General features: G+C 42.8%; 1 protein-coding gene across 1 annotated transcript in view; it reads right to left on the bottom strand.

The window, feature by feature from the left end:
- MYO1H (myosin IH) overlaps positions 1-23,676 on the bottom strand; it is a 749,175-nt gene that overhangs the window by 696,213 nt on the left and 29,286 nt on the right. The window contains exons 4-5 of the mRNA XM_078666099.1: positions 15,514-15,594; positions 3,433-3,612 (exon numbers count right to left, since the gene is read on the bottom strand). Coding sequence (XP_078522225.1) covers positions 3,433-3,612; positions 15,514-15,594 — 261 coding nt within the window. The remainder of the gene's footprint in view (positions 1-3,432; positions 3,613-15,513; positions 15,595-23,676) is intronic.

Consider the following 23,676-nt stretch of genomic DNA (forward strand, 5'->3'; position numbering starts at 1 on the left):
TGAAAAATGCCTGTGGGCAAGATGTGAGGTTAAATAGAAAGACTGTGCTGTTGGTATTGAATGGGTACTCCATAAGAAGGCAACTTGTTTTTCAGTATAATTACAATGCGAAAGTGCTGTCTCCCAAGTGTATAGCACACATCCAAGCCCCTTGCTTCAACTTTGGAATAACACTAACACTGTACATGCTCACATTTTTACTCATTTGTTTGATATTTTGAAATTTAAAGTTGGCATGAACTTTATCTATGAATCTGTGCTATGAACCTGAAAATAGCAGTAATATAAGCACTTGTTTTTTGGTGTTTATGAGCTCTCACCTCCAACATTTTTAACAGTAGAGAATGGAGATTCTGGCCAAGCTAATATAGATAAAATGATTTGGTGCTCTTTAGGTGGAATGCTCGAAAGAGATCTCCAGAGTTTACATGGGATATTCACATAGGTAACTTACACTTTGAGTAATTTACACATTTAATTTAGTCTTACACTTTTACATTTACACTTGGATTTTGTGAATAGCCTAAAATAGAAACGTTACTTAAAAAAGGAAGAGTAAATTACACAAGTAAATTATTCAAAAGTATAAGTAGCCTGTGGGAATAGCCCCTTGCATTTTGTGGCATGTTTGTAGTACTATGCTACTACTACAAGCATACTACAAACCGCAGTTTGTGAACAGCAACTTGAGTGTATAACCTCTTTATGAAGTGCTCACTATTTATCTGCTTTTGTAGACTTTGGGCATTTGCACTGCAGTATTCCCTACACCACCATCGACAGCATGAAATTCTACTGTGTCTCGGCAATGCTACAGAGAATAGTAGGATAGCTTAGTCTCCACTCCCCATATATCCTCACCAAAACCATATGGACTGCAAGCAAGTTTTCTTACCATGGCTATATGTTTACTTAAGTCACTGTTGCGGTTACAGCGTCTCAGCCACCTGGGCCCCTGAGAACTACAATATCTTGCATGGTCCTGTAGTTTCTGGGTATCAGAAGACATTGCATAAAGTCTGTAGGTACAGGCTGTGAGTTTCATTCACCTCAGGATGCCTTCTCTTGTGATCCTGGGCACTTAGGTGCTGCCCCGTGGTCCTCCAACTCAAAAATAGCAATCACCTACCTGAGGATTTGCTGTTGCCTTTTAAAGCTGCTCCGCAATTGTTCAGTTCAAGTTTTCATTCCTGTTTCTTTTCCTGTTCTATCCTGGCTGTTTCTTCCTTGATTTCTTTCCTTTTGTGTTTACTATAATGTGGTGTTTGTTGCCCTTTCCTTTTCCTGTTCTTTTAATATATAAAGGATCCAGTCTGGTTGGAGAGCGTGTACCTTTACTCAGATCTGGCTTTAGCGCTTATAGTGCCCGGTGCAACAATCATTTTTGGCACCCCCACAACCCATGACCGCCTCCTTGGATTCACTCACTGTCACCAGGCAAAAGTGACCTCATCTCTCAAATCATTGCTAAACACAGTACAACCCCCTGTGGTCAGCACCCCCTCCACAGGTCGGCATCCAGTGCGGCTGCACCGGTCGCACTGCCCTAAAGCCAGCCCTTCATTTAATTGTTCCCTTGCTCCCTCCACTTGCTGAACTGACTACGTGCTCCTGACTAATTCTATTGGATTCCACATTCTTGGTTTTCTTTTAAACCTTTGAAGCATTCACCTATCAAGGAGGCTTCTTTAAATTTTTGGCTTTTTTTCCTCATGAGATGGTGACAGCTTCTCGAGTGCACTTGCCTACCACTTATTCCAGTGTGTGGTGACATTCTGGATCTGGAAACAGTTGCCCATACCTCAGACAGCAAAAGACCTGTATCACGGTTAAGAATTCAAACCTAACAGTGACTAACTGCCTACATGAAACTGAAAATCTGGACTACACAATAGTTCAACCATTCAACCACACTTGGTAGTATTGACTTGCCAGTACTCATTTGACCTGGATTTATGGCTGATATCACACTACCAGTAGTATTAGTATTATTATTATTGGTAAAATGTCATAGTCAATAGTTATGAATGAGAAACAAAGGGCCTGATTAGAAGTGCCCCGGAACATTCTGACCCTTGTACAAACCTCTGGTTGTGCAAGGGTCGGATTTAAGAGTTTTGTGGTGTTTATTGAACCCAGCATTACCAGCTTTGATAAAGTTTGCACCCCGTCAAATTTAGGCAGGTCAACCTCCAGGAATTTAACTTTGACAAAGGCCCAATAATTACCGGAGCATGCTGGATTTGGTGCAGTAACCAAAATCTACATGTTAATCCCCATTAAAGGAAAAAATATCAAATAGGGGCAATGTATCTTACTCAATAAATTCTGAACCCTGGGGCGATAGATTTTAAATACTGGCTGTACCTCAGAGGATCTGCAAATCAGGCCTCAAGATTTTCGAGTCCATTAGAGTGACAATTATGTGCCCATATTGCAGATGAATGAATGTAAGAGAGGAGGGAGTAAAGGGAAAAGGCTCGGTTTAGTACTTTTAGTAAATTGCCAGTTGTAAAAGTATTGAAATAATTGTATCCACACATTGATTATAAGAACCCGATTAGGATGCGGACAGGAAGGGCTCCAACCGTCGGTCGGAGCCCTCCTGCCTGCATGGTAATCTGCCGTTCGGATTCCCTTCCGACCGAGCCATTTAGATGGGTTTGGTCGGAAGGGAATCTGACTCGGATTTCTGAATGGCTTCCGACGGGCTCAGAGAGCCTGTCCGCCATCCGCAAACCCTGCAGTAATCCCCTGGCCGTCTCTTTCTGGCTGAGGGATTATGATGGCAGTATCCCACTGCCTTTTGGTGCCAGCCTTTCCGGCACAGAAAGGCATTAGGAAACAGCTTCGGAGGCCACCAGCAGGGCCCCCATGGGTGCAAGGCTGCCGAATGGCAGCCTAGGGGGCACCTGTTTAGGTGCCTACCACGGGGTACAGGGATGAACGGCACCTCTGCTTTTTGCCATGGGAGCATGCATTCCTTGCGGAAGGCATGCTCCCATGATAAACTATAGGATTGTTGCATCCTAATGCTTGACTGGAACTGATGACAGGAGGTCATTCGATTCCATTTCCAGAGCGATGTTGGACGGACTCCAGTCCATCCGACATCGCAATCGGGCCCTAAAAGTCAAATCGAAATTTTCGCTATGCTTAAATACTATAAAATGGAATAAAAATGGATGTTAAAATATGTAAAGCTCGCTGGCCACAAGAGAAATGCTTGTGCTTTTCAGTCCTCTTACAAATTAGCCGTATGAGTATTTTGTTGAATAAAAGATACAAGCAACGTTAGTCCAGTCTAAATATCCAAAATCTGGAGGATGATTCAAAATGCCTTGGGCATCATTTTATTACACGCCCTGCTGCAGCACAAAGTGGGTCCTAACTCCCATCACCACCAGGTATGATTAAATGAATTATTCCAACCTGTATAAGATAGCTGTACTTCTGGGAGTTGCGCTCCAGTCCCAGCCAGGTCATCAGTTTGTCGTCTGCTCCCTCCAGCAGCTGGTAGAAGATGTGGAAATTCCGCTCTCCCTGGTTCTGATGGACAACTCTGGACTTCTCTATCAGATAACTCAGGATGTGTCCACCTGCCGGAGCATCCTGCAAGAAACAAGGGATCCTTCAGATAAAACAAATTTCTCAAGTATTTCCTGTAAACAACAAACATGTGGAAGTTGGCTATTCACCCTCTAGACACTGAAATACTTTCCAGTTTTTACAGTAACAACCATGCAAAAGTGCTCGCCAACTGAATGAGTTTAAAAAAAATAAGTAATAACATTAATACAATGCACAGTCACCATAATTATGGTCGGTCACTTCCATTGCCTGTGGCACAAGTTTGTGCTTCAGTTAATATTTTGGAAGAGAAAGTCACAAAATAGCAATTCGAATGACCTTAAATCTATCATATGAAACTCTTTGTATTCATTTTTCAGACATTACTTGCTTAGTTGAAGACATAATATCATACCCCCGCCCCACTCAGAACCTCGGTGTTCATGTACTTTATGCTCAATATCTATGACCTTCCTGCTTTTTCTTAAAGACCGGCTTGTAATGTGCCTGCATAGACTCCTTTGACCTTTTCCAGGATTGTTCTCACCCCTTATCCCCACTTGAATACCCTTCTTTCTTCACTGATCTTTCTCTGTGACATTCAAACAGGTTTGGTACTTCAAGTCTGAGTGGCGTGAAGCAACTGTATTCCTTATATTGAAGGGTCTTATTAGAGGTGCCTATTGTTTGGAGAACTTTTTAACTATGTGGTTGATGGAGATCATTTTTTCTCCTGTGCTAGTACGTGCCAAAGTCTAATAACCAGCTGGAGATTTGTTGTATATCGCTCTCCTTACACAACAGTGCTGAGAATGTCACAGAGGCTCTTTAAAGTGAGGAAAGTCACCTTGAGAAGGATTTGGGCAGCCTCAAGAAAGAATCTATTATTCATAGGCATAGAGGCACACAGGTGGCAGGAATCTGCATCATGATCCAGTAATAAAAACTATGTACAGGATAAATATGGGTCACATACATGTAGCTTTCTATTTCTGAAAAGGCATAGGGGCCTATTTACAAAGATATATTTGACAACACGTGTAGGTTTGCAGCCTGTTAGACCTGGTATGGTCTTCCCACAAACATTTTACCTTCTCCGCTCCTGTTGTCTAGATTTGGTTTTTGTTGGTATTGGGGCTCTATGCAATTTACCACTGGTAACCAGCACTAAAGTCTCCTTTAAATATGGTAAAAGTGGTTTACAGTCAATTAGAACATTTAATTTACTTATAAGTCGCTAGTAAAGTGGTACTACATGTGCCAGGGGCCTGCAAATTAAATACTACTAGAGGGCCTACAGCATTTACTGTGCCACTCACTAAAATAGCCATTTAAATCACGGGTACGGGTGTAGAGGGATTGTGATGATGGAGGTGACGGGGTGTTGTGATTTCAACAATTGGAATACTGCCACATGGACTGAGCTATGTGAAATTGATATGCAGATTGCTAAGAACCTACTGCTGTCTGGATTTAGTGCTTATACTTACTGTATGATTGTATTGTGCCTTGACTATATTTACAATAAACAGAATTTCAAAAAACAAATAAATAGCACTTTAAAGCATGACGTAGGCCTGCAATTGCAGTCTGTGTGTAGTTTTAAACTGCCAGTTCAACCTGTCAAAATAAATCTACTGACAGGCCTAAATCTCCATTTTAATACATATAAGCCATTCATTAAGTAGGCCCTCAACATTGTACTTAAAGTTATGACTTGTGTGTTTGAGTTTTTACCTGTCCTGGCATTGAAAAATTCCCAAATTCGTTTTTTACTACTGTGCGACCTAACTCTCCCATAGGATAACACTGGGTTACCTTATTACAACTAATACATGCTAACTTTTGATTGGGAACAGGTGGAAATATCATGTTTGGTCTCAAAAGAATTGTAATGTAAAATCCTCTTTAATGATGAAGTTAGATTTGCAGTGACAATTCTGAAAATTCCACTTTTAGAAAGTTGGCATTTTCTTGTCCTAACCATATGGTGCCTGCAGCCTGTGTTCTTGGGCACATGACTGTGAATAGTTCCTGCTGGCCTTTGTGTATTCCTCCCAGTGAGACTAAGGGTGACAAGTTGTTGGCATAATGGGCCATCCTGCCTGGATGGAAAGGCCGGAGCTGTTCTCTGCCCCACTTACATTTCAAAGAGCTGCATCCAGCACACTCACAAAGGAACTTGACACTGATCTTAGGTCGCCCTAGACTACTTGGAGCCTGGGCAGGGGAAGTATGGAACTTTCCAGAACCAGATATGGGGTAGCCTAGACGTTTTGACCACTTCAAAGGCTGGCACCAGGTATTAATGCTGGGCCCTCAGACCAACTCTTCAGTACACTCATGGACTTATGAGGTACACCCAGAAGGAATGCCTTGTACTCCAGAGGACTGCCCTGCTGCTTGAAGCCTATTTGTACTTCAGTGAATTGTCCTGATGCTACAAGAGAACTGCCCTGCTGCTTGAGGCCTGCCTTGCTGCTTGATCCCAGGACTATCAGAGTGACTCCAAGAGTTAGTTGGCTGGCCTCCTGAGTGAGCTATAGGGACATAACAAGCACCAGAGTCCTTGAACTCTGCAATTGGCCTCTGCCTGGAGTGAAACCTGAATCCCCCGAAATGGTGCCCCATCAGTCCTGGACCTATGGACTTATTCCAAAAGGTGTTCCTCCAGTCAAAACCTGAAACTTGGGATCTAAAAAAAAGTGTCCGGAGAACCAACAGGAGACTAGGACCTACCAGCTCGCCGATCCACCTGAGATGCATCGTTAGTCAGCCTGAATTCACAGTAGCTCCCACTAGGCTCGTCTCTCTGCAGCACATCATGTTCAGTAGGGCCTTCAGCAAGGGTATCCAGCCTTGTATAGCCCCTGTCTGCATCTCCGTCCCCCTGGAGATTTTTGACTCCCCAAAAATTTACAAAGTTCAAGTGTAGAAATCTTGACAACAACTCCGTACAACGATTCCCTGGTGACAGCGTCTCCTTTTCGGACACCTCCAGCTGCCTTTCCTTGCTGAACTTCACCTTCTCAGGAACTTTTCTGTGAAATTTCTTCTAAGTCCGAAGGTATACCGAGACGGGGCCCAATCCACCTTGTGCAGCCAAATCGTACTTCATCGTGATTGGCCTTAATTCTTGACTTTGCCCTAGTCTCGAATGACCAGATACCCGTGGTTGGTGCTTTAATCTTTTAGGTGCCACTTTTCCCTTAAAACTTAAAAAATTCATAGCTCCGGTTCTACTGATTGGATTTAATTCATTTTGGTGTCATTTAATGTATTAAAATGTACTTTCTTTCCCTAAATTGGTATGGGAGTTTTCATGTGTTGTGCTTTCACTTTATTAATGGTTGTGTTCTGCATAAATACTGAACAAAGTGCCTCTACGTTAAGCCTGACTGCTTTTGTTTTCAAGTACGTGGATGCCGGCAAGATTAGGGCTATGAAATGACCATTAGGTCTGTGTGCGTTTGGAGTCAGTTATGTAGTTTCAAAGAAAACATCTATTTTCGATACTTTCTATAAAAGCCTTGAGGAAGTTCGATGGGACAAAACACATGTTGCCTATTTGGATAATTTGTTTTCTTTCTTTCCTTTTCTGAACAAATACAAACACAGCTTACACAAGAAGTCAGTGTGAACCTCGACCTTTTCTAATCTTACTGTTTAGAGTGCTCCGATACTATATTTATTCACCTCCTCTTAACTCTGAAAATGGATGGAACATTTTTTCGATTCAAGTGTTGGAGTAACTTCCCTTTCAGGTAGGAAAGGGGGAAAGGTCACCCCCCGATTTGTAGAGGAGTAGAGATAGAACTTTCTTCAAGTGGAAAAATGTCATTCCTTTTTAGAAAAAAAGATGTGCAGTTGTACCGGGGGATCTATTCCCCCGGTGCAGAATTCTACAATATGTATAAATCTGCACAGTGGGAATGCAGGCCTGCAGGAATTATCACATGGCATTCCCAGTGGTAAACCCTGAAACCTAAACCTGGTGCAGCTTTCCAGTAACACTACAGGAAAACTTGATTAATAGGACAAAAACACATAAAAGTATGTTCAGGTGGAGATGTAAACATTTCATTTTTTAGGGTTAGAACAGTGAAATGTTTAAAAATATGTAAAATGTTTTGGGAAAAATGTTTTGTTTTTAAAACTATGAGCTTAAGAGTAGCAGGCACCTCTGGACCTAGACCACTACTGACTGACACAGGAAGATCTGGGACTAGCACTGTTTCAACGCCACCTAGACTCAAATGGGTGAATTGCTAAAATCAATTCTGGATTCAATCTGCCGCTGGGAGGTACTTTCAGAATAGCAAACTGCTTTAAGGCGTGTCCATTAGAAGGTGTCCATAGATGCAATTATTTGTTCTTTGACTAAAAACAACTTTGAGTAATGTCTCTTCTGATACTACATGTGCTAAATTATCCATCTTCTGATCAGAGGCTCTTTCCTGTCTGAAATCAAAAGAGAAATGTAGGCAAAAAAAAGGTCTGCCCATCTTACTTACTTTGACCTATTACCCCCACCAAAGGAATACAATGCTCCATCTGCATCTCGGTTTCCTTCCAGTATCCCTCTTCAGGTTGAGCCTGGGCAGCGCATGCACTGCTGCGAGGCAAGCAGTATTGGAGTATGGCTTTGAAGCCGTGCCCACTTTACGCCCATATTTTCAACTGGCTTGTTTCATTGTTCTTTGTAAATGCTGGTTTCCAAGTAGTTACTAGGACTGTTAGTCCCTCCTTGGTACTGCCTTGTTTGCATTTGTTACCTTCCATAGCAACTGGACCTTTTACTGGTTCAGGGGCGGTGGGTGACATTTGAAAGTGGTGGGGCGCAAAGTGATTTGCATACAGCACCGTAGCGAGCGAGCGCAGCGAGCAAGCCCGAACCCCAAAAGGGGGGTTTGGGGGGATACACTCCCCCCCCCCAAGAAAATTTTGAAAAAAAAGAAGAAAAATCGTGCATTTTCAAGCAAATTTGAGAAAGCAGGAAGGTTAATAAAGCAATTGTGAAAGTGCAGTTATTACATTAATAGATGGCATAACATAGGTAGCTGTTTATTCAGTATAACCACAGAGCTTCATACATTCCGTCCTATTATGCTCAGACTGAATCCGGTCACCAGGCCAACTGGCTCACTTTCAAGAACAGGACCGTATTCAAACCACTTACATGGACATACAAATCAGCAAATGACATGGCATTCAACCTACTCTCTGACACCCTACCATGCTACACACCAACTCGGAACTTTAGATTCACCAATCACAACTTTCAAATCAGCAAATGACGCGGCTCCCAACACCCTCTCTGACACTCTACCATACTACACACCAGATCAGAACCTTAGATCCACCAATCACAACCTTCAAACAACACCAAAGCCACCATGTTTGCCTCCTAGTTCTGGGACTTTTACATCTCTGTCCTTCTACACTGAAACTCCACATCACCCAATATGTGGCCCATCCAATCTCTGCAGGAATTTCAGATGGCATTGAAAAGACATGTGCTTCAAGGAAAAAGCACAGCGGCATGGCGGATGTCGACAATGGCATTTAAAGAACGTGCAATACAAAATAACGTTATATGGGCAAACATTTTTGTTGTTTTCCCCAAACATTTTTTATTAAGTAAATAGAATACTATGAGCGATCCGTACAGGAGAGTTGCATAATTGTGACCAATTGACTACAATCAACAATCAAGGGGAGAGGATGTAGCCTTACGGCTAGAGCGGTCGGCTTTGAAGCTGGGTAACCTGGTTAGACTCTCAGCAACAACACTCTACATCCTGTGATTCAGGGCAAATCACTTAATCTCCCCGTGCCTACCAATAAAAAAATGAAGGTGTTCATCTATAACGAAACTGGTGCTCATGTAAAGCGCTCTGATACCCGATGTCTCAGGTCTAGTTCACGCTATATAAAACTCAAAAAAGAAAAAATCTGAACTTCAAGGTCTGCTTAGCCATACAATATGACTATTCAATGATCAAATTATACAGGTCCTACACACGGTCACTGCGAGGAACCTATGAAGCAATGACTGATGACTCATATGCCTTCCCCATAGGCCTATACACCCAGGAAGCAGCACGTGACTCTTCTGTAGCAACTCTGCGAGTCACTCTTGTGGAATGCTCAAGAGGAACTGACCCTTTTCTAAGCGGAACAGCTTTGAAAAACCGGAAAGAGAATGAGCTTTACTCTGTAATGCTAGGAGTGTTGTCTTTATATCTTTGGCACCTTACCTGTTCTAGGGCCCTCCGGTACGCATGCTTGCTGCCATTATCAGAATAAGTGAGTGGATGTGGTTGTCTGCTTGTTGGTCTCTGGTGTTTGTGGCTGTGTGCATGTGTGAGTATGGTTGAGTTTACATGTGCTGGTGTTTGTGGCTGTTTGCATGTGTGAGCAGGTTTGCGTTTACATGTGCTGGTGTTTTTGGCTGTTTGCATGTGTGAGTATGTTTGAGTTTACATGTGTTTGGGAAAAGAATTACAATCAATGCAATGAACTCCCCACTGTATTTATGTCCTGGGTAATTTGCCACAGACTCCTGTGCACTGAGATATTTACACAACAATATTAACCTCCTCCCTGCAGCTAGGCAACATGCAGAAATGCAATTTCATAAAAACTCATACTTACAGGCCTTGGAGATAGCATTTATACCAGATAAAAGCCAGCCACTCTGTTTCTATTAATGTCAGATTTCTGCATCCGTTATCTCTCTAGAGGAACTATGACCAAGGCTGAGAGGTAAAGTGGGCGTAAAATTAGACTTTAAATTTGCTTTTGAAGTGAGATGAAATCCACATATTGGCAAAGCGAATGTGTTTGACTTTTATAGTAAATACAGATACACACCATCCAAGCACATGTTGACTCGACATAGATGATACATGCATGTAAACATCCATGCACTCTCAGACTAACACACCTACAGTACCACATGCATACATACCACCGGGCAGACCCCCATGCCGACAGAACAACAGACCCCAGGCAAACAGAACAAGAGACCCCCCCCACACACAGAACAACAGACCCCCATGCACACAGAACAACAGACCCCAAGGCACACAGAACAACAGACCCCCATGCACACAGAACAACAGACCCCCAGGGACACGGAACAACCGCCCCCCTGGCACAGAGAACAACCGGCCCCCTGGTACACAGAGAACAACCGCCCCCCTGGTACACAGAACAACAGACCACCCCAGGCACACAGACCAACCGGCCCCCAGGCACACAGAACAACAGACCGCCCCAGGCACACAGAACAAGAGACCCCCAGGAACACAGAATAAGAGACCCCCAGGAACACAGAACAGACCCCCACACACAGAACAATAGACCCCCCACACACACAGAACAACACACCCCCATACACACAGAACAACACACGACCATACACACAGAACAACAGACCCCCATACACACAGAACAACAGACCCCCAGGCCGACAGAACAACAGACCCCCCAGGCACACAGAACAACAGACCCCCCAGGCACACAGAACAACAGACCCCCATGCACACAGAACAACAGACCCCCAGGCACACAGAGAAACAGACCCCCCACACACACAGAACAACACACCCCCATACACACAGAACAACACACGACCATACACACAGAACAACAGACCCCCATACACACAGAACAACAGACCCCCAGGCCGACAGAACAACAGACCCCCCAGGCACACAGAACAACAGACCCCCCAGGCACACAGAACAACAGACCCCCATGCACACAGAACAACAGACCCCCAGGCACACAGAGAAACAGACCCCCAGGCACACAGAAAAACAGACCCCCAGGCACACAGAAAAACAGACCCCCAGGCACACAGAAAAACAGACCCCCAGGCACACAGACCAACAGACCCCCAGGCACCAAGTTCCCTATTTCTATTGAGCAGCAGTTCATGTTAGTAAACGGAACGCGTGTCACGTCGAATCGGACAGCTGGAGAAAAACAGATCGGGTGTGCCCTCAGTCCTGGTGACAAGGCCACACATTAGTGTTTCTGTGTTATTCATCAGGACAGCGACATGTGGCACACATGACATATCACACCCAGTGTCTACATACTGCTAGCACTGGAACGTGTCTATAGATTAAGGTTGTACAATAAAGCTTTTGTTCTAAAAACAAACAAAAAACGGGCAAGACAGATTACTTTTGCAGTTTTGTACAAAGCGAACTCTTCCCGAAGGTATTGGAGAGTTTTACATTACAGACAAACAAATTCATTTTTTATAGGCGCGGAGAGATTTATTAAGTGGTGTACCCAGAATGGCATGAGGTTGAGCCAAGGTCGAGAATCGAACCTTGGTTCGGTGCCTGGACAGCTTCCAGCAGCTCATGAGGCACTCGGTGAAGAGGCCTGCCCTACCTCATCACCCATCCTTCCTCCTCGCACTCCACCACATCCACCCCATCCCCGCAGCACCACCCCCAACACACCCAACTGCTCTCTGCTCTGCAGCTGAACCTTCAGTGGACAATGGAAATCTAATAACATTCTTGGCGCCTTGGACCCCCAACCGAAAACTGATGGAATAAAGCAGCCTCACAGCTAACCCCTCATTGCAATTATGGCATTAAACAAGTTCAGCCTGAAAAGATGAGGCTGACGAATACTTCTGCAAACAGGCTGAAACCTTAGCCCAAGCAATGCTCATTAATAATGCATTCCATTTCATACACACACAAGGCACTTAAAATTACCTTTATATCCGTCTTCAATCATGCAAATGGCCTCGGATTCACTGCCCCCACCTTGTTTAGTAAAGCAAACCAATATGCAATATGAAAAGCTCAAATCTTTTAAAGCAATAACGTAAAAACACTCACAAGTTAAAACAAGTTCATGTTCTGTAATCCCACGAGTGAAATACAGCTCTTTATTGTTCTATCAGGATTCCTTCTTCAAAAACATTGCCTTCATTTTTGAAATACAAACAATATTGTTTGAAGACAAACTGCAGTGGCCCGTTTGTTTCAGCACCATTCCCACACAAAAGAACTGCGTCCTGGGCCGCAAGAGGATTTTACGAGCATGGAAAACACAAGGCGAGTAGAAGGAACATGACAACGGCGCGCTAACGATGGCATTTCCAAAGGTTTGTGTCGTTTTATTCCATGCTCCCACAGTAGAATCGGGCTCAGCTCCCATAAACGGGTTTACTGGGAATCCTTTTCCACAAAGCATTTGGCAAGGGAAATCTAGATCAGAGAATGACTGCAAAGGGTGACGACAACATTCGAGCTAGAGGAGGCGTCACTTCCTCCTCCTTGCTGGAAACTAAAACTGACTTCAATACAAACATTTGAGATAGTTAATACAGGCCCCTTTTCACCTGTTTAAAAGAATTATTCACCTCAACAAAGAAATACAAAGCAGAAATCGTGAAGTTTTAAAAAGCTTAATTCTACAAAGTGCATTTTGTACCTTCGTAAAGTTTAGGCGATATATTTTGTAAAGATCAAGCGTACCTTTTTTATTCCCCTGTTAATATACTTCATTTTCTTTGTTCTGAGTCTTAATTGATGTTTGCTGCGCAGACACAGGTGTGGGTCTTGTAGCATAAAAAGCAAGCATTCCGATAAAATGAGTAGAGAAGAGAAAATGAATTTACGGGCCAAAGCAGATTAAGCGTGGCGCTTACAAAAGCTGGGCCGTCTTCCCTCGCGCAGCTCAGCGCTCACCTGTCCAGTCCCAAGTGAAACCACAGGGCCAGCTGCGGATATGCCAATGAGGCTTTAATTATTGATGTCTTGGGGGTAAACTCTATCCGCCTCATTCACACAGTAGGAAACAAGGGCGGAAGGGACACGAAAACAAATACCCCCATTTCTTTCTGGTTAACGTGCTGTTCATCAACAGATTCTGCTATCCTTGGGGACATCCCACCTTCATCCTTCATGGCATGAGAAGGTTCCATTCGACCATGTGGCACGTGGGTCCCCACAGAAAAGCGCCCTGCATTGGCACAGATAAACCTGTAAAAGTCAGGCGTTCGTGCGCATTGTGAAACACAAACAGGGAGGCAGGGGCAGCCTCGGTGCGCCGGGGCCTGCAGCCAGCGGCGATGAGCCTCGCTTTACCATCGACACTAATCCGAGCCAGGTGCTACAATTTAAGACATATCTTTGAGATGTGAATATTCTTTCCTCGCATTAACTGCTCTCAAGGTGCTAGCGCGAGCACGGGCACTGACGCGTGTCGATGCCAGGGCCGGGCTAAATGCCCGCCTTTACTCCTGTGACACCTTCCGAGCGGTGGACTAGCCAATCCTGGCACTGGGGGGGCACATTTACTACTCGCCCTTTTTTAACGTGTTTTCAGCGGCGGCACCTGTAAGAAGCAGCACCCCTCTCTATAGGGAAAGTCTAGCGCGCATGCTCGGGCAAGGTGGCACCTCACCTTGTCATGCGCAGTACTGCTGCAGCTGAGTGTGGACTGTCACTCAAGCTGCAGCAGCCCAGCCAGCCCCACCCCCTGCGCACTCCCGATTGAGTCGGGTGTTTCCCACTCCCGGCGGATTCCCGGCCGGTAGCGCTGATAACAGTCACACAGAGGTAATTATTGCCAAAAATACCACGGTGCGTCCATGTGGCTTAGTGGGGCCACGCCCCTACGCCCCAATGGACGCACCGCTGTGTTGTTACATGGTCTGCTTTATAAGTCGGTGAGCAGTATTTTATTTAATGCTCTTCCCCTATTCCACCCACTACCTCGCAGCACACCGCCTGCTTTTCTTTTAATTTTTACTAATGGCGGCCGGCTTCAACTATAGTGGTCGCGTTTTTTTATTTATTTATTTTAGCAGCGCGGTCCGCATTTCGTTTACTAGCGCCCATGTGGTGCTTTCACATTCATAGAGGCTGCCCCCCTTTCTTTACACAAACCGCATCTAAAGAAAGGTATGCGGCCGACATTAAATTGAAAGCTCGGCATGGGCACTTTTTACCAAAAAAAACATCTGTTTGTCAACTTGACAAACAGATGCTTTTTTTTGTCTAAGCCTTAATGCTGCAGTTTTACTTCAATGTCGGACATGCCCCTTTCTTTAGACGCGGCTTGTTTAAAGGAAGGGGCGCAGCCTTCATGAATGTGAAAGTGCCGCATGGGCGCTAGTAAAAAAAACATATATTTGCAATGCAGTAGGTCTCGCATTTGCGAGGGTTTAATCTATTGCATTGCCAATAGCTTAAACTCTTGTTAATGCAAGACCTTTTGCATTGCAAATGCTTGTTCATCTTTTGTACAGTGTCTGTTTGGGCTGTGCCATTTACATACCTCAATCAGTACTTGCATGTGTCTTCCTGCTCTGGTTATTATTTCATGGACACCATGAGTAAATTTCCATGTCCTTCTATTCCACCATTCTTGGTTATCTCCTCTGTCATGCAGCCACAGTAACCACCTATCCCCAATCTTCCCCTAAATTATATCCAGTGTCTAAAGTCCCTTCACTTTCCACGTTAATAAGGGTTTTTGTATGGCCCCACTACTTTCTCGACCCCCCTGTTTGTATGTAGTCATCTCAATGCCTCATCAATGCTCCCTCTCATTTCTAGCCGACTCTCTGAAGAGCATCCGTACAGACGCTAGTTGACAGTCATCGAGAGACTGAATATAACATGGAGTGTTTAACTACGGCCAGAGAGGGAGCATATGCCTACAGCATCCCCCCGCCCCTTCAGAGGAGCCACAAATGTCAGAGAGAAAGCCGTCAAGCTGCATATGCACTCAATCAAAAGAAAGCTCTTACCTAGCCCTGCACAATTCAAGCTCATCCTTATTTCAAAGCCATATGTTAATTTGAGTGCCAGCAGGATAAAGGTTGTATACTTTACACATCACATACACTCTTGATTGCTTTGTTAACAGTCTCCATCATCATGGCTGCCTTACCTTGTAATCAAACTGAATGTCCATATATTTTCCAAATCTGCTGGAGTTGTCATTATGCACAGTTTTTGCATTGCCAAAAGCCTATTAGGAAAAAAGAGGTTACATTCTATTAATATCCCTCCAAAAATTCCCTACATCTCCCATGAGTCTTTACGAAGTCCAAAAGTCTGCCTATAGCCTAATTTCAACCTATTCTAAAAACCATGCACCCTGATATAAACTCCATTTGTTATTCTGCAAAATAGTATGAAAACATGTTGAATTATAAGGATTTGTATGATTTTCAATATGTCTGCATATGAAGCATGTGTTCTGTTGTGACAAATCAAACCAACCACTGTAAAGATGTTTAAAAAATGCATTGCCAAATGTCTCTCTTATTCATATTAAGACAGGTGATTAGTGTTATACATTCATACAAGGAGTACAATATATATTTTACTGCTCAATAAGGCATTGCAAACTTTCAATGAAGATGTCAGAAATCAAGAAACACATACTATCATGTAGGCATTCTCACTAACGAAAGCTTGAGAAACCACTGCAATCCTGAAGTGATTATGAATGCCAGGCCATAAAACGTTCTTTCTTACATCTGGTGAATGCTAGAGTGGTAGTGGCATATTGAATGATATGGTCAGTTAATGACAGGATCAACTGTTATAAACATGAGTAAAAGGAAGTTGAGACACGCAGTTGAACCTGCAGCCGGAACGATAAATACAAATTTAAAACCAGTGGGACAAACATCTTTACTGACTTATCTGACTGGTGCAATGGCTGCCATTGAAGATCAAATTAACACGGTGGAGGAGACCATTACGAAAGGGAGGCGGGGGGCCCAAACGGAAGGCTCAGCTTATTCGAACACACTAAATCTTTCTATTACCCCCAAAAAGGAGAACCACACTGTTCAGGGTAGTAAGAACGGGTGTATACAGGAGATCTTTGACCACCTAGAGGCGAGTGAGTTAGAGGAGGATCCCCAACCACCATCTAAACGCATTAAAAACCCGATCATGGGTAGCACAGCAGCAAACAAACCCATAGGGGATAGTCAGGTAAATAGGTCCAAAAAATTAACAACTAAGAAAAGGAAAATTACCGGAAAACAACCAGAAGCCAAAACACCAGCACCTAGAAATATGGGTAGTACAGGAAAATCCACTCTGAATATCGAGGAACAAACCCTGGTTTTGGAAAAACTATCGAAACAAATTGATGATGTGTATACCTATATGGTCTCAGCTCTTGGGAAGTTAACAGACAGAGTGGCGAATTTAGAAGGGTGTTTAAAAGGAAATAATAAAAACACAATAAGAGATGTAAACACGCAAGACGATGGAGTCTTATTAGATACCGACCCAGGGAACCTCCAAAGTGGTGCCATTGATATCAGACCCACATGTTATTTCGGATTCAGATAACCTACAGGTCGTATCTAGACCTACACCCCAAAAATCTATTAACTCTCGAACTGGTCAGAAAGCAAATAATGGTCCAATTAACCGTGGAGCTGGAAATAATAATACACCAGCCATGTGCCTCTGGCGACTAAGACGGGGTTTTAATTAGGGTCTACAGTGGGTGATCGCCTCGGTTTACCACCGGCAGCAACACCTTACATAGTAATTTTAGCTAATGCCCCCGTAATACATACACAGAAACAAGAACGATGGTAGGAGCTCCGAAATAAATCTCTGCATTGGTTGGAAACACACACTGATCTTAGTGATGCATTATATGACAAAGTCAAAAATCCTCCAGGCAGACTGTATAGTTTTGACGTTCAGCGATCCCAGGCTAGTGCGCCTAATCCTTAATAGGATAGGGAATTTATCCTTTAACCACAGTGAAATTAATGTATTACCACTAGGGGCGTTTTATCCCCCGCAATCTAAGCACCACCAAAAAAATTCAAACTAGGTACCCCGGTCATGACATAATAAAACCATGGGCTATCCCACTTCATAATCGATTTGACCAGTCAGGGTCAATGGAAGATCTAGATTGACCAAATGCACAGTATGGGAGAAGGGATGGTGAAAGCAGGGAGGAAGGGTTATTTATACAACATAATACCCTGAGATTACAGGGAAGTGGTTACATCACGCCAAATGATGAGATTGTATGGTGTACCAAGACGATAGAACAGAGAGTGAGGAAACCTATGGACAGGTATCTAAAACCATTGATGGCAGTAATAATAGATTAGTTAAAACATTAACCTTGAGTTCGTCAGGGGATAACTTAGGAAACATTATACCCACTAGTGCTGCAGGGGAAGGGCTGTTAAAGGATAAAATTTGCAAAGTGAGTAAAATACTGTTGTGGAACTTCGCACGACTTGTATCCAAGGTGAGAGACTCTCATTGGTTAATCTTTATAGAAGACTACCTCTTAATTTGTCTTCAAGAAACCTGGCTAACTGAAGAAATACTTATCAGTGGCTTTAGAATGTTCAGCACCCCAGCTAGTTTTAGTAAGCAGGGGCGAAATAAAGGGGGTTTATGCACCTTTGTGACCAATACGTCGAGGGTGAAAAAAATGAAGATTGTTAGCGAGACTGAGTTCTATCAGATACTTTCAGTGAGTCTGGGGGGAGAAAAGGGCACAGTGCTAATAAACTTTTATAATAATATCCCCAAACCTAAGATAGCAAAGATTTTAAGGGATTTATTTCAAATGTTGAACCATATGGCAGAAGTAATGTCTGGGGATATGTGCATTATATGGGTAGGTGACTTCAACTGTTTTTTATGTCAACATAGTAAACAGGGCATTTGTGGCCTAGGTATTGACAGTGAAGACACGTTGGCACATTTTGCTCACATAACTGTGGGGGATTCACTGAATGAAATAGTCTTTCGTTTTGACCTAGGGTACGCGAATGCACTGTGTACACCCCATGTACCCTTTGAGCCAACATTTAATGGGAGGAGTTGTAATTCGATAATTGACTTTGCTTTGATGTCTCGCAGGTATTCTTGTAATGTCTGTATTTGTAAAACCTGTGAAACACTAATGAGTGAGCATTATCCGATTACTCTGGAACTCTTTGTTGAAGGGACTGCTAGAACTTTTAACAAGAATGAGATGAATTATAATTTCAACATTAATCTCGCTAGCACAAATGGATACTCCATAAACTGGACCAAAGTGGACCCAGTGGTCTTTCTTACAACATTGGTTAATAAGAAACGAGAGGACTTAGAAATCTTTCTTTCCCAGACGAAGGATGACGTACAAATCTTTGACGCCTTCCTCAAAATAACAGGGGAAGCACGAAAATTACTAAACAGGGAACGGAGACAGGGGTCACATTAGACACAGGGCTGGTTCAATAGGGCATATAGCAAGGCGCACACCCACATGAAAAATGTCCTTCGAAATGAAAAGAGAAGCAGTGAAGAACTCAGACAGGCGAGAACCTGCTACCGACTAGCAATAAAAAAACGCAAGTTGCAATTGAAAAAGGAAGCCTGGCAGGCCCTGCACCAGGCAAGCATAAATAAGGATAATATTGGCTTTTGGAGAGCGGTAAATGCCCCCTTTTTTGTAAACAGGGAGATTGATGTCATAGACGTAGCAATTATCGAGGGAAAATTAGTTGAATTTTTCAATGGTCTTTACAATGACGAAACTCTGGATCAAAGCGAGTCAGCCTCTGTGGTAGGGGGAAGAGCAGTTAATGTACAACCGCCAGCACTCCCTCTAGATATTGACATTTCATATGAGGAAGTTAGAAGGGCCATAACCGAGAGCGCCTCAGGGAAGGCACCAGGACCAGATGGCGTCCCAGTGGACGTTTATAAGTCGAATATTGGTTTATGGGCACAGCTCTTAACTAACGTTTTAACAAGTTGTAATCACTGTAGGTTTATCCCCACATGGTCAGATGCAATCGTTATCCCCATATTTAAAAAGGGAGATAGAGATGATCCAAGTTGCTACCGCCCAATTTCTTTATTGGACGCCCTAATGAAATTTGCTGGGAGAGTTATCTTTAATAAATTACGAAGATACTGGCGTTTTATCAACTTTCCAATACTGGTTTCAAGCAGGTCTAGGCACGATAGAGCAGGGACTTAATTTAGCATTAATTATAGGTAAATATTCATTAGCCAAGGAGGCCAACCTTTTTTTGACATTTGTTGACTTAAGTTCAGCCTTCGATTCCGTAGAGCATGACAAACTATGGAGCATCCTCACAGACATGAATGTTGACCCTCCCTTACTATCCTTTATTAAGGAGTTTATAGGGATGCAGGGGCGAGGATTCGATATGGGCTAAAGGGGAAATGTTCAACCAAATTTTGTATAAAAAAAGGGGTGAGACAAGGTTGTATACTTGCCCCTTTCCTTTTTTCTAAATACATTAATAGTATAGGACAATATTTGATTGATCGCCGACAAGATTACCCTAATATTAATAATACCCCAGTCCCTATTTTATTGTATGCGGATGACGCAGTTATCATGGCCCGTACACGGATAAGTCTACAACGGACGGTCGCTAATTTTGCTACCTACATGCAAGAAAGAGTTTGAAAGTAAATATTAGCAAGACCTATACCATGAGCTGCGGTATAAAAAAGAGTAAAACATGCAACATTTTTATTGAGAAGAAAAAAATAGAAAGTACGGCTAGATTCTCGTATTTGGGAATTAATTTTGATAGGACTGGCTTGTGGAAAGTGGCCATGCAAGTCAGAAAACTGACTTTCTCAAGAGCTATAGGCGCAGTTATTAATTTTTCAAAAAGATTGGATGGGAGACCGGTCCCGGAGCTATTAGACATTTATAAATCTAAATGTGTATCTACTGCGACATATGGTGCGGGCATCTGGGGCCCAGCAGATGTCGAACATATACAACGTTGCAAAAATGCTTTTATTCGCCATCTTTTGGTGGTCCCCAGTTCAAATACTACTTTTAGCTGCCATAGGGAACTTGGTTTGACATATGTATCCGATATTATTAAAATAAATCCACTTTTATTGTGGCATAAGGTGTGGGTAACCATGGAAACAGGCCTCAATAGAGAAGGAATCCTTGACTGCCTTAAACTGGATGGGGCGACGAAAATACCTTGGATTAGTTATGTAAAAAAAAGGTCATACAATATGGGTCATCCTGAATATTTGGATTCCCCTATAAGTTTGGAAACAATATCTAGATTTTTTTTTTAATTAAATTAGTTACAGCACCTAGAAAATAAACGTTGGCGCATTGAAAAAGGAAAAATAACAGTCATGGAAAATCACTTGATGACGACATGTTTAGGTATACAACCTTATTTAATAGAGGTACAGAGTAGTTTTAGTCGCATGCTTCTATCCCGTTTTCGCTGTGTTTTTTTTTACAGAATGATTACCTTACCTGAAACAAATAATTGGTCTCGAAACTTGTTGTTATGTCCTTGTGACGACATTTCAACACAATCTACATTACATTGTATTCTTTTTTATAAATACTATGTCTTACCAAGGAAAAGGTTTTTAATTCCCATTCTGAAGATGTTGGCTCTTATACAATGTAGATTAGCACTTTTAAGGCTACAATTTTTAGAAAACGAAATGATTATTATGTCCATCTCTTCTTTTTTAAAGCGATTATCAGATACAGGAACACACAGTAAAGCTTGCCTAGAGTAATCAAAAGTTTGGTTTGCTTCTCTCTTTTTGAATAATGGATTGTTTTAATGAACTGGCAATTGTATTATATCATGTGATTCATACTTGTGCTTGTTATCCTGTACTGCGCGTTTATGGTTTTTAATGTACAAAAATCGATTAAAGCTGCTTTGGTTTGATTTGATTTGACAGGATGCCAGTCTCATATTCCTAATCACTGTGCTTGTTAGAGATCTGATTTTGATTTTGAATTACAGTGTCTGGTTCTCTATTTACTAATTTGAAAAACTTCCTTCTCCACCACCAGCCGTAAGTCAAAAGACCTACAAAAAAATCAATTTCATATCAAACATCGCAACATGCATCCACTCCTTAAATAGTTGGATAAAATAAACTGTGGTTGGTGAAAAAGTCAGTCATAATTTGAATGAGAATGCCTGTGTTAATGATCTATAATATTCATTACTCTGATCCTCTCTTCTTTTTGTTAGTGATGGCATCATCACATGCAGCAATATCAACTCCATGTGTAATGTTGTGGTAATGATGACTCTAACAACAGCCCATGTGGTAATGTCCCCTCTAGCAATAGTTACCCTGCTGTGTATGCAAAAATATTCTTCAAGCCCACTTTTCTCTAGGTTCTGCCCCCCTGTACAAGATGGGGGTGACACAAAAGATGGCTACCACTATCCTTCATCTAGAAATATAATACACGCTCAAGGATTGGAGGTGAAGCTCCTCTGGAACTGGAGTAGAGCCACATGAACTAAGACCAAGAGGAGAGAACCAGAATACTGACTATTACTATTGCTGACATAGCACTTCAGATTGATTTTTAAAATCTGTTTCCATAGAGTAGAAACATGAACATCAACAACTGGAAGATTCACTGAACACAGTCAATCATTTTTTAGGCAGCCAATAGAAGTTGTGGCGGGATGATTGATGCTCATCCCATGAGATTTCCCTAGGTCTCAGGCTTCAGGTCCAAAATGTCGGCCACATTTACATGCACATAGACATGCAACATTTGCAATGAGTTTTTGAGATATCAGCAGTTTCCGTTCAGTCGCTTCACTCCGTAAGTTGATTGTGAATTTGCACTCATAGTCTGTGCACAGGGAGGGATAGCGGTTGAACTCCTGGCACAGATTCTGCTGATTACTTGTCATTATAGTGTTGGTAGTAACATGTCTTGTCTAGGTGACTTTACAAGTGAAACATTTTTTGTCATAGGACATCAGACTTTGTTCTCCTTGTCTAAGTGAAAGAAGCAAGATTTTGCAATCAGAGAAGCTGCACCCATGTCATTAATGCTACAGACTAAGCTGAGGGGCGCTCACCGAAAAGATGAGCCTCTCTTTGGGTGCTGGTGTTTGTGTGCCTGAATTGCTGAAATACCTGCTCAGAGGGTGGGTTCTTCCAAGTGTCATGACTTGTTTCATGACCTGTGCCTGGATAACAAGCATAGACGTAGGTCCAGAAGCCAAGGCTGCCACCAGCACATAAATTATAATATTCTCCTATTGGGGCAGCGGTGTCTTGAGGAACACACCCTCAAGTACCTTTTCTAGTATTTAGCAGAGGGCTTTTTTGGGTACAAATCCCAGTGTCACCAGTGTTGACATCAAGGTCTGTGTTTGAATCATCTAAGCATAGACTATTATGACGAGAAGACTAGGAGATAGAGTCGCCAGAATCTCACCTGCCCATGATGATCCTCCTGGGATATTCAGTTGTGGGCCTTCTAGAGGGGGCAACTGATTGGTACCAGTGCTTACAGAAGGAATATGAGTGTGAGTGCTCACTCCATTTGCAGTGGCTCAGTATGTGCTTGGGGGACCTGTTGAGCGTTGTACTGAGAATACAAGAAGATTGTGGAAGAAGTTCAGAAAGACATCTGTCGTAACCAAGGCTCCAGGAATAAGCCTGGGCTGAAGTTGGCTATCAGCACGTTTCCAATCTCAAGTTTGGGTTTTAGGGATGCAGTACATACAGAGTCAGATCTAGCTATAATGATCGGATAAGTCAAATGTCAAACTGTCTTAAGTGGAGTCCATCTTCCCAAAGCAGAAGTAGTGGAGTACAGAGGAGATGAAGCTCTGGTACCCGAATGTGCTCCTCAGGGTTCTAGAGATTAACACTGCAGCACAGAATCTGGTACGGACTCCTTTCCAGATCAAGTGCAGATGTGAAGAGAATGGAGTAAAATACACTGTTGATGTATGTTTCTACATTGTTGAAGGTCCCTTCCCCCAAGAGGCTTCCTGGCAGTCAACGGGATAGAAGGACTAAGTCAGGAATGCTGACTCGGAGAGCGTTGACTAATGTGCTTCAGAATGTAGGAAGGGTCAATCCACAACTTAATGATCTTGCTCTTTGACATCGAGCCTTCTTTCTTTTAAAAACCTCATTCACTGAGCAGGATCTAGGCTTGGGCAAGGTCGATAATCAAGGAGCTATAACATGCCTTTTTTGTCTAAGACTGCAATATATTGCACCCATAGAAGGAGTTAGATTTTTC

This window comes from Lissotriton helveticus, chromosome 11 (assembly GCF_964261635.1).
Source record: "Lissotriton helveticus chromosome 11, aLisHel1.1, whole genome shotgun sequence".
In the NCBI taxonomy this organism is placed as follows: domain Eukaryota; kingdom Metazoa; phylum Chordata; class Amphibia; order Caudata; family Salamandridae; genus Lissotriton; species Lissotriton helveticus.